Below are 11,505 nucleotides of genomic sequence, written 5' to 3' on the forward strand. Positions count from 1 at the left end.
TATTATATGTATTTATGTATATATGTATATGTATATATACAGGGTATCTCATTTTAATTTTCCTCTATAAAGATCTCCATACAGGCGTATAATTCGAAAGAAAAATGTGTAACTTTCGTCTGAATTTTTCTTTTCAATAATCATTAACTTCGGAGACAATTACATGGAAATATTAAAATGAAAACTCTATGTATACATTTAAATAAAATGTACAGGTTTTTAAATTTGAGGGCATACACAATTTCTACAAATCTAGTACGTATTAGTCGTTACGCGCAACTATATAAACATAATTTATTTCCTCCCCCCCAGACGAGTGTTCTTCTTTCTTAATACTTTCATTCATCATTTATGTCTACTACTTACTGGCGATTGCATAATAAATATATAATATCCGCTAAGGACGATCTATCTCCCTTTAGTCTCTAAAGCGCATGGACATTACGGCGAAAGGGCGAGGCATTTTTGTGTGAGAATAAATTGTGGAAGTCGCGTGAGTGAGATAGAGAGAGGAAGGGAGGGAGAGAGTCTTCTTCGTTTCTGAGATTAGGAGTGACGAGTGACATGCGACAGCATCGTGATGGGTCACAGAGCGTCGCGATGCCATACCCATGTTTTCTTCGTATGGTCGAATCTGTGTGCCAGCCATTGCTGCTCCAGAAGCTGATACCTGTCCTGGCTGAGGTACAGAGGCTTGCCACGTCTATAAGATTATTTGTAATAGTAAATAATAGAATATATTAAATACTAAATAAGTTATTGCTTCTTTAAAAAACTAACTTGTAACTCATCACAAAAGAAACTTGAACGGAAATGTATTCTTGTTTTTAATATGTTAAAAATTAAAATGGCAAACTTAATGCTTGATCATATTATTGTTCATATTATTTATTCTGTATCTTACAATGAATCGTACTTACTTTAGATCTCTATCTTCTTCCTCAAAGTCGTCGAGGTACAGAGATCCCCACAAACATGCTCGCCGACCGCGTATCACGATAATATAAGTCGAGGTCACTACGAGATAGATGCAAGTTCCACCTCCGCAATCAATTGAATGCTAGATAAAGTATAAAAAAGTGTAAGAATCGAATAAATATTTAAAAGTCTGTGAATTCGCAGAAGAATGTGGTCTTGCCCACATTTTCTCGTACATATAAATTGCGCTCACCTGAATAGCTTCACACACGTTCATCTGTTTACAACAATTTTGTTTGAGGCAGACAATAGTGCCGCACAACAAACAGATGCTGATCTCCTGCGGTACAGAATGACACTGGCTGCACTGTCGCTCGTGGTAATACTAAAAAAGGAATTGACATAGGAATAAAAATGGTATACAAATAATAGCAATATATAAATGTAACAGTACGTGAATACACATAATACACAAAAAATGATTGATTTATAGAATGTTTAGATTAAGATATTATATATCATACTTGGCTGCGGTCCACTTGATGCTACAAATGCTTCAAAGCATTCCTCTTCTCCTTTCTTTCAATAAAGAAAGAAGGAGAAGAAGAACGCTTCAAAGCATTTGTAGCGTCAAGTGGACCGCAACTTTTATTATCTATAACCATTTTGCATGTCTCGCTTTTCCTTTTTCTCCTTTTAGTCGAATTAATGAGCTTGCAATATATTTTTAAATGCAACAAATAATGTATTTTAATTACTGGCTCTTACCGTGAAGATCTTTTCGTATTCTCTTGGAAGACTAAGCAGCTTCGGCACGTGCCACGATATGTGTTGCTCTATTATCAGGTTCCGGGCCGGCTGGTGGCCTCGCCAATTGGCGAGAAATGCGATCAACTGATCGCACCAGAAGAGAGGCACCGAGACACTCGCTTCTGGTTCCTGCCAATTTAGCGCTACCGTTGAGTCGAAGCTGTCCCAGCTCATGCCTTCCGTGACTAGCTCCAGATAATATACCAGTCTCACAAACTCGCTCTGCGACGCTCTGATCACCGGCAGCGGCTGGTCGTACAAATGATAACGCAGCAATGCGGCCACTCGCAAAAACGGCAGGCACAATGACTGGATCTGAATAAATCGATCAAATAGAAATAATTAAAATACATCTGTAATATCCTGTAAAAGAATCACATCAATACATTTTAGGTGCTCTTAGTATAATAAAGTCCCTCTTAGAAGTAATCAATTTGTTTACGCAAAGCAACACAAATTTTATATCACCTTCCAAGATATGTTATTATCGCTTAAATGTTGTATTATACAAAATGAGACATATAAAACGTGACAAATTATTTCGTAAAATGCTAGTTTTAGAAGAATGTGAAAGAACATGTTTAGATAAAAGGTGTATTATATTTATAGAACGTACTTGTTGCTCGACGCAGTGTGATTTCACTCTAGTATAAGTGGGAGAGGCTGAAGTGGACGGTTTGTCGTCGTCCGTGCTGGGATAGAGTCCGCTTTCGTTGAAATACTCAATAATCTCGGCCAGTATGGTCTCCGAAGGCGTAGTGGCGCAGCTGCATCTCCTCTTTAGGATCGTATTTCGCTCTGCTCGCGAGAAGTTACAGCTTACCTGTAGTATTACTTGATAGTACAGCAAGTTGTAAAGGACCTTTACCACGCCGGAAAAGTATGCTGTGGAGAAAGAGGAATGTTAATTCATTTGTTACTCGTATACGATTAAATGTGTCTGAAACATGCGCCACATAATTTATTTCGACGTAGAGTACGAGAAAAAAAATCCTTGAAACATGCGTACTTTGGTCCAAATGCAACGGCAACAGCAGTATGAATTGAATGAGCATAGCGGTCGGGTCTCGCAGAAGTAAAGGAACCTGTCTTTCGTGCGGCGTCAAGGCGAGCGAGGCCGATTCTCCCATCATTGATATGCCAGATAGCTGTTGCCATACATGATGCACTGGCCATGTGGTCAGTACGCGAGCGTGCATCGCCAAAACGTGAAGAAGCGCGACTGAAAAAGTAATACATTTTTTTTCCTGGTCAGAATCTTCATATTTACAGACTGATATTACAAATACACTAACTACGTACTGCGTTATTGCGTACAGTGAATAAATTAAAAGGCAGAAAAGCTAAATGGGATAAATTGGTAAATCGGAATCAAGAAATACTAACGTACCTATACAATCGCGTTTAGGCGTCAGAGGTATTGTGGTAGGTGGTGGAACGCACAACGATCCACCGCGTTGTACAAGTTCAATCTCAAAGTTAGTTCGAGCTACCGAGGTTACAAAAAGGAACAAGCTTTGGTGACTAGGTTTACATTTCTTTTGTTTATACTTTAGATACGTGCTACTCGTCATATCTTCCATGGCCTTTCCCATCGCCACAGCCAAATTCGAAGAGACCTGGAAACGACAAATATATTTAGCAAGTACATCCTCGATATATCCTAATTAAAAAAAACATATAAGCTGTAATCATCAAACGTTAATACTAAAGCACATAATTGCACGTAAAAATAATGCACATATACTGAAATAATTAAAAATATAATAAATAAAAAAATCGCTAAAAAGAAAGGAAGGACAAGTTACTATATACGTACAGGATTTCGTTGTATCTCTTTGAGAAAAGTGTTCAGATCCGTGAGTATGGTCTCCGTGGAAGCATGACGAGATCGCACAATCGCCGAGCATTCGCCCAATTGCGGCGACAGCGGCAAAACAGAGTTGGCTAATTGTCGGCATAACGGACACAGATACTCGCCCCGTTCCACCGCTAGACTTTGCTGCCGCTGCTGACTGCGAAGGGACTCTAGGTAGGATTTCAAACAGTCCAGGTGCAGATGATGACCACACGTTTGCACATGGACACCACCCTCCCATCCTAGATTAACTGAGAGCAGCCAAGACAACTGCCAAATAAAAAATATACAATATTAATTAACGTTAAGACATTGTATGCCTATTTTTTCATCTGCTTGTAAAGAATACATATTTTACACAAAAAATCTTACTAAACATTTAATATCGATTCATCACGTTACCTCAGTTAAAAGTAAATATACTAAAAGTGTAAGATCCGGGATGTAGCAACATTTGACAGGAAGGATATCCATAAAACGAGCTTTGTTTTTTTTCTCGTTAGATTAAATTTTGTTAGTCACCATACATATTTATCTTTTTCTTCAGAGCCAAGAATGTGTGTTGATTCATGTTTCTTTGTCCATCTGTCCAGGTCGTCAAATTTTCGTGTGCAAAAGGTAATGTCGGAAATTAAAGTCAATTCAGCAGACATCCAGTTTCGTGTGATACAAAAAGATCAAATAATGCTTCTAGAACCTCGCCGTATGGCATACAATGTGTTAGTTACAACAGAGAAGATAGCGTAATTGAAAAAAAATTTTTTTGAAGAATCGAAGAAAATACATAAAACACATGTAGGTACTGTAAATTTATTATTCGCTTACGGTATCGAATAAACCATTCATATCGTCCGTTCTGCGGTCGAAATGGGCGCCTCGGGTATCTTTCCTCGGTATAGGCGGATCTTCGTCGGACGTGGGAAGAACTAGTCTATCCGATTGTTGTCGTTCGTGGCCAATAATGCTAGTTGCCTGCATAAAAAAAATGCGTACACATATATAACACGCAAATACATAAAAAACATTTTTCGTGCGGCAAAAGATAAGAGCATTACTTGAACTAATACAACGAGTCCCATCGGTTTGTCCTCACTGCTGGGAGTAGTTTGATTACATATCACACAGTCATATTCCTTTTTACTAGTCAGTTTAGTCTCGTTCTCCTCCTGATCCCAGTCCATTCCGGATACACCTGCTTCTTCTGTAAGAACGAGAAAAAAAAATAATTTCATATAATTTATTTACTGAGTGCCATAAATTTCTAATTCACACTTTTGTTGTGCAAAAAAAATTACAAATATTACAACTTTTATAAATATTTGTAATAATTTATAAATACGCATGCATATACACACAAAATAAATAATTTACCGGTCTTCATCGTTTTCTCCATAAATTGCTTCTGCTTGTTAGCGAAGTCCGCCATCACCTGCTGCTGCCTCTCCTTCGCCCTTCTTCGTCGTTCCTCCCGCTCACGAGTCTCCCTTTCGCGCTGTTCATCCTCCTCGCACTCCTGCATACGGGGCCACAATTTGTTCCTAGTCTCGATAATCGTCTGTTTACACATAGGGTCTAAATCCGCTATTTTCCTAAGTAGCTGCGATATGAAGAACGGTCCATCACCGATTCGCGATTCACTAGGCGACGATGATGTGGAAGAGCTACTACTGCTATCACTAGTGCTGCTGCTGCTACTGGCTTCATTGTCCGACATTGCATTTTGTTCGGGATTGTAGCTGTCTGGCACGCCCGATAATTGAGAATGTAGCTTTAACAGCAAGGAGATTATGCTCTCTCCCACTTTTACGGATTGCGGTTGCATTGGTCCACCCTGGAAGATGTAAATGATGTTTTATAACAATGAGTTAAATCGAGCTATAAATGCACAATATTGTTAGAGGTAGTGTATGTTATATTACTTGTGGCTCTCTCCTTTTAAAATGTTTGTGAGGATTCGACGTGGATGGAACGATTTCTGTAGCCCTATAATTAACCGGTTGTGCTGTGACTATTTCGTTTCCGGCCATTACTGCTGGACGTTGAGGAGCGGGTGGTAATGCTGGCTGGCCGCCGACTACATCTAATTATTATTAAAAACACATTATAAATTAAATAAAATATAATATCATTATATTCTATCATTATTATATTACATATAGAAGGTTTGATATGCAACTAAATTTAACAGAATAAAGTATAACAAGAAGAATTGAAAAAGAAAATCGAGGAGATATTCTAACGAGTATGACTTTCGAGAAAGCTGCCTTTATTACATCAGTGATAAAGCTCAGTGATAAAAAAAATTATAAGTTTGAAAAACGTACTATTTGGTGAAGGAGGCGATTCGATTGCTAGAGCCATGGATTCTTCCCCGGATGGCGGCAAAGCTCTTTGCAAAGGTATCGTTAAGTCATCCTCACTGTTACTACGAGCTATGGCGACGATTCCGTCTTCAGGTACTATTGCCACATCATACTCCACTGTAATGTTTTAGAACGTAACGATATTATATTTTATATAAATCGTTTAAAAAAAAAAAAAAAAAGAAGAAAAAAAAGAAGAAAAAAAAAGAAAAAAAAGAAAGAAAAAAACAACGTTGCAATATACACAATCTACATCAAAATCTTGCTAACCACTTGTTGAAGGTAGTGCTGGCAGAGATGTAGCACTCTCGACCGACGGTAGTAAAGCCGGCAAGGATGATGCACTTGCGCTCGACACACCGTTGTCATCTCTAACGGGGCCTACAGAAAATCCCAACAGTTCCAAAGATACTTCCTCCGCGCCATCATCCGCGCCGTCATTCAACATCAGGGATGTCGCCACTTCGCTCATCTCTCCTTGAATCTCCCACTCAAATTCACCTAATCGTTATTAAATAAATTAGCAATGTGTTAAATCACACTAAATATATTAGTCACTAAATCATTATTACACATTAATATATTAAATAATTTCATCATTTTATAATATATTATTACATTGTGTTACATATTTAGTTTTATTTTTATTTTGTTTTCAGTATTTTTAAATTAAATAAATCGATTAAATTATATATTATATTAAAAAAATGAGGCAATAGAAATTCGATAAATTTATAACTCACTATCTGAGCTGCTAGGCTCTGACTCTTGGACTAGAATCACTCGAGGTATCACTGTCCTCAGATTTTCGGACAAGCTATCACTTTCGTACCAACCAGCCAAATCCATGTCCTTTATCACACGAGAGGTGCCACCGGTGTATTGACACAAAGGACTCACCTGAAAATAATTATATTACTGTGTTAAATAATAGATACAATAGATTTAAAAGAGATATACTGTAAGAGAACATTAAAAGTCAAACGAACAAGATAAAACATGCACTAATAAATCGTTATTTGTTTTATTTACTGCACAAAGTAATAATTTACGTGTAAGAAAAAGAATAAACTGCTCAAAGCAAGCTTAAATCAATTGATTTATCAAAAGAATCACTTACAGATTTATCTGGCGGTTCCGCAGTAATAACTGCCATCTCCAAAAGATAAATAGCCAATGCCATAACATGTTCAGATATGTTATGACCATTCACAGCCTTATAGAGTATTATCAGGATCATTGCGTGAAAAACTCTGGAACGTAAAACTATACGAGGATCATCGTAGTCCGACGAAACCGGAGCCGGTTGCCTAAATGGTGGCCAGGGAGTTGCACCGTTCTTCAGCTTGCCCGATTGCTTCACACTGCAATAGAAAAATATAATATTTGTCCAGAATGAAACATTTTAAGATAGGTGTGTTTGGCCGATACGTACTATTCTGTGAAACGATCCATGGATACTTGAAAGTCTCTTCTATGGACCGCTCTCAATAGCACATGTAGAGGATCGAACAACTCGTCCCACACGCGAGCCTTTGGTCCGTACATACCTTGTTGCATATTGCCACTTGCTTCGAGATTCGGAGCTCTATATTGCGCTACCTACAAACACATTACGTCGTTAAGTAAAACAAAATCAACGATGTCATTTAAAATTGATTAATAAATATATGTGTATATCCAATACAAAAATTGTATAACGATTAAAAAGTAAGTTGTATATAAGTGAAATTTATACAAAAAGATAAAAATTAGAAATAAAAATGTGCATGATATATCAACGTACATCGGCTAGAACAGATTCAAAGTCCCTGTTCTGAGTAGTTCCACAGCGTTCCGGCATTAGTTCCATCAACTGACTATGCGTCTTATCGCCCATGCACAATAAAGTCACCATTTCGAGACGAGACATTTCAGGATCCGATAAACCTGATGCAAGAAAAATGTAAAAATGTAACGTTTTAATATGTATCGTATTCTTGCATGAATAACGATTCTATTATTTTCAGGATTATAAAATTTATTATTAAGAAAGAGAATTATATTAAAACCGACAGAAACTCACCGAGATTTGTTCTGACGTTGACCAACGTAGCCAAGAATGTTAGGCAGCTTTCCAACATCGGGGTATCATGCTCGCCTTCGAGATACTCATTTTGTGGGGCATGATACAGGCATAAACTCATCCATTCCCTCACGTGAAATCTGCATTAAATATTTTTCAACAAGTTAAATTATTTGTATTATTGATTCAATAAAAAAAAACCCCGAGAAAGAGAATATTACTTTTCGATGACGGTTTTCAGAAAGACATCCGGCAATAATTTCGTGGCGCATATTTGCAACAGATACAGATCCGCGTCCACCATGGAGTTGCAGAAGTTGCACTGTATGTAGGTCATTGCCTGGCCCTTTATTTGCAATCCATTGCGAACCCACAATCCATTCAGAATCTCATAGAAAGCCACCTGAAAACAGAAATACGCAAAGAAATGTTATTTATTATATTACATACACGATCAACGTCAATGATAAAATATTTTGCACTGGATATTCTGTGACGCTCCATAAAAATTTATACAATCATGATGTATTATTGTAGCTATAGTGCGTAGCGACTGTAACACCACAGATTGTTAGAAACATCCTTATAAAGCTGTCGAGCAAAATATCTAGCTGACCTTCATTCATCTCTGGATATATGTACATCAACGTCACTAAATTGCGTTTGCAGAGTACTTTTTGATGGAAGATATAAATTTAATCTCTTCGTATCTCGAATGACACACAGCATTTACGCCAACCGCACACAAACTTACATAAGAGCGTGTCATATAATATTCTTATGTAAACATATGAAATAAATTTTAAAGCCCAGTAGACCGATTCTAGTTGTGTTTAATAAATTTATAAAATATGTTGACAATTCTTTTCCTTTGACTCTCCTTTGCTAATGAATGTATTAACTAATATAACATTATATTATTAAATTAGGTATGTACAATATATGTTTTTACATATTTACTTACATTATATATATTAGATATGTATTATACATATCAAATAAAATAATGTAATAATGATGATAACTGATTCCTTTAATTCCTAAGTGAAACATAGGACTTCCTAGGTCTCAGTAATTGCTTTAAATTCAGATGTGCGGGTGACTGGTCCACAGCACCCTATCGTGGTGGCAAATGGAGAGGGTATACATAGCAGTTGTCAGCTATGTGTGAATCAACGACTTAACGTCTGTCTCTTCCGAAAGACGGAGCTCAGTTTCTCCGCAAGAAAGTCTCCATTAATTTTTCGTGCAGGGGAGGGGAGGATGCAGTTTAAAATATTAAAAATCTGTGATCAGGACTCGAACCCGGTTCTTCGTGGTGTTTGGTGCTTTACCACTGGACCACATTGTCACCCCAAATAATGTAAAAATATATATAAATATAAATAAATAATATATATACAACATAACAGAATATCTGATGTTAATATCATTACATTTTTAGGGTAACATCCCACATAGCATGCATATCAAAAAGACGTCCAGAAGATGTCCAGAAGATATCCCGAAGATATCCTATCTCCTAACTATATCTTCGGGATATAGCATGCATATCATGCATATATATAGCACATAGCATGCACATCAAAAAGACGTCCAGAAGATATCCCAAAGATATCCTATCTCCTAACTATATCTTCGGGATATCTTCTGGACGTCTTTTTGATATGCATGCTATGTGGGATATCTTGGACCCTTTCACGCGTAGCAGCTTTACATTTTACTTTCCATGTGACTAAACTTCTTGTATCTTCCATTTTTCCCACCTCTTCTCTCCAACATTACAATTATATGCCTATTTTACATGCGGACAGTGTAACGTAGCGCAACCGCAACGAACAGACCTACAGCGGAAACGGTGTGGAAGTGGTGGAGGCAATCGGGATTCGCTAACAGAAGGTTCGTTCCTCGTATAGCTAAAACTTTCCTTCGCCCTTGTCTCCGCCCTTGTCGCCCCCCTCCTCTCTTCCCCGATTTCGTCGTAATTGCGGGAACAAAGGTCACATGTGTGTTCGCTACCGGCGAGAAGAGAGGAGGCGCAAAATGAAACGAACAGACCAGCTCCATTCATAGCCGCGGGTGCAATACCCCCTACCCGTTCTCGGCCCATAACGGTCGCCCCGTCCGAGTGCCAGCTGCCAAGCCGAGTGAACGGCAGAGCAGTCTAGAGCAGTCGTTCAGTCTCCGGCGTGTTGGCGTCGCCAATCGCAGACGGCGAGTGCGTGCGCGCCCATCCACCCGACATCTTGGTCTTCTTCGTCTTGGTCTTGGTCTTGGTCATTGCGTCGTTTTCCCCGCTTTCACCCAAATGGCCAGGCACCGTCCAGCAGGGCTAGCCCTGCTCGTCGTCCTGGCGTTCGCCGGCCGCGCCTTCGGCGTCGGCCTGAACGACGCAATCGAGCTAATCAGACTGGGCCAGCAGGCGGTGACGGAGGTGATGGAGTCCTGGGACATGATCGCTCAGCGTCTCCCCGCCGACAAGCTGCCCGGCGAGAACCTCGTGTTCATGAAGGTGATGGAGCGCGAGCTGCTCAAGCAGATGAACCACATCTCCAAGCAGATCGACGAGCACCAGGAGCGGATGGAGAACAAGGCTGACACGATGCTGACGCAACTACTGCAGCAACTTCCTATGCAGAGCTGGCTCGACAACAGCTTGAGAGAGCTTGACCACTACGTCGGCCAGGTGCTGGAGCTGTACAAGCTCTTCGAGATGTACTCGAACAATCCGGACAAGTATGAGAAGTACACGATGGTGCAGTTCGCCAAGACCTGCGTGTCGCCGAGACTGGGAGAACTGCCGGACGTTCTAAAGTCGATGCACAGGCTCATGGTGCCGTCCGAGCAACAGGTGTACAACAGGAGCATCCTCGTGGTCCTGGCCAATCAGATGCAGGTAGGACGCTCGGCGTGTGTGCGAGAAAAGATGGGTTTCCTGGGCCGATATTCGACAGCTTAGACGAGAATAAACGTAGCTTCCAATTAAGTATCCTCCCCTTGAAAGAATTATATTGATTCGTGGCTTCGTTTCACTCCTCAGAGAAAGAATATCGTCAATACCGGTGTTGGATTAGAATGGTTTTATTTTTAAACAAACTTTTCTTTAAACAGTTTAGTTCTGATTTTGCGTGGATATTTTTCAAAAGCAACAATGGATATTGCTGCCCTTTTTATTAGTATTAGCGCTAATAATCTAAACATCTACGTGGCTTACCGCTTAAGAGCAATTGCGGTTCCTGGAAAGAATGAACGTGACTCATCCGCTCGCTTTGTTTCGTTCTTCAAATTTTTGTAGCTATCCGTAATAACATCTCGTCTCTACGAATTTAAGCATTTTTTTAATATTGTGATAATTTAAATTATTATTACCGATCAGAAATACCAAACGGAATAATTTCTTCTGAACAAAACTCGATTTTTTCTGTGTTCACATTCCATGAAAACGATCGTTTATCGCAACCTGAATACCTTGAGGCACAAGAAATGAATTT

At 39.1% G+C, this 11,505-nt stretch overlaps 1 protein-coding gene across 1 annotated transcript; it reads right to left on the reverse strand.

Moving 5' to 3' along the window:
* Positions 1–271: 271 nt before the first annotated feature.
* Positions 272–8,351, reverse strand: LOC112464724 (E3 ubiquitin-protein ligase Ubr3-like). Its single transcript, XM_025031880.1, has 20 exons — positions 8,236–8,351; positions 8,015–8,154; positions 7,736–7,878; positions 7,385–7,551; positions 7,070–7,313; positions 6,693–6,849; positions 6,220–6,450; positions 5,911–6,066; positions 5,506–5,666; positions 4,958–5,417; positions 4,642–4,787; positions 4,412–4,558; positions 3,548–3,856; positions 3,119–3,347; positions 2,738–2,950; positions 2,345–2,613; positions 1,687–2,043; positions 1,172–1,303; positions 921–1,060; positions 272–703 (listed from the first exon to the last, which is right to left on the reverse strand). Exons 1-20 carry the CDS (start codon positions 8,349–8,351, stop codon positions 586–588), a joined length of 4,035 nt encoding a protein of 1,344 aa, XP_024887648.1. The 3' UTR covers positions 272–585.
* Between the last annotated feature and the right edge of the window lie 3,154 nt (positions 8,352–11,505).

Source organism: Temnothorax curvispinosus, unplaced genomic scaffold (assembly GCF_003070985.1).
Source record: "Temnothorax curvispinosus isolate PA1 unplaced genomic scaffold, ASM307098v1 QBEX01014499.1, whole genome shotgun sequence".
Classification (NCBI taxonomy): Eukaryota; Metazoa; Arthropoda; class Insecta; order Hymenoptera; family Formicidae; genus Temnothorax; species Temnothorax curvispinosus.

Bases quoted from the DNA above. Each gene is read 5' to 3' on its own strand.
- LOC112464724 (XM_025031880.1), bottom strand. From the start codon at position 8,351: ATGACCTACATACAGTGCAACTTCTGCAACTCCATGGTGGACGCGGAT. The intron at 5,667-5,910 runs GTACGTTTTTCA...AATAATAATTAG, and splicing joins ATCGCCTCCTTCACCAAATA to ATGTAGTCGGCGGCCAGCCA. The intron at 1,304-1,686 runs GTAAGAGCCAGT...TTCCTTTTTTAG, and splicing joins AATACGAAAAGATCTTCACG to TATTACCACGAGCGACAGTG.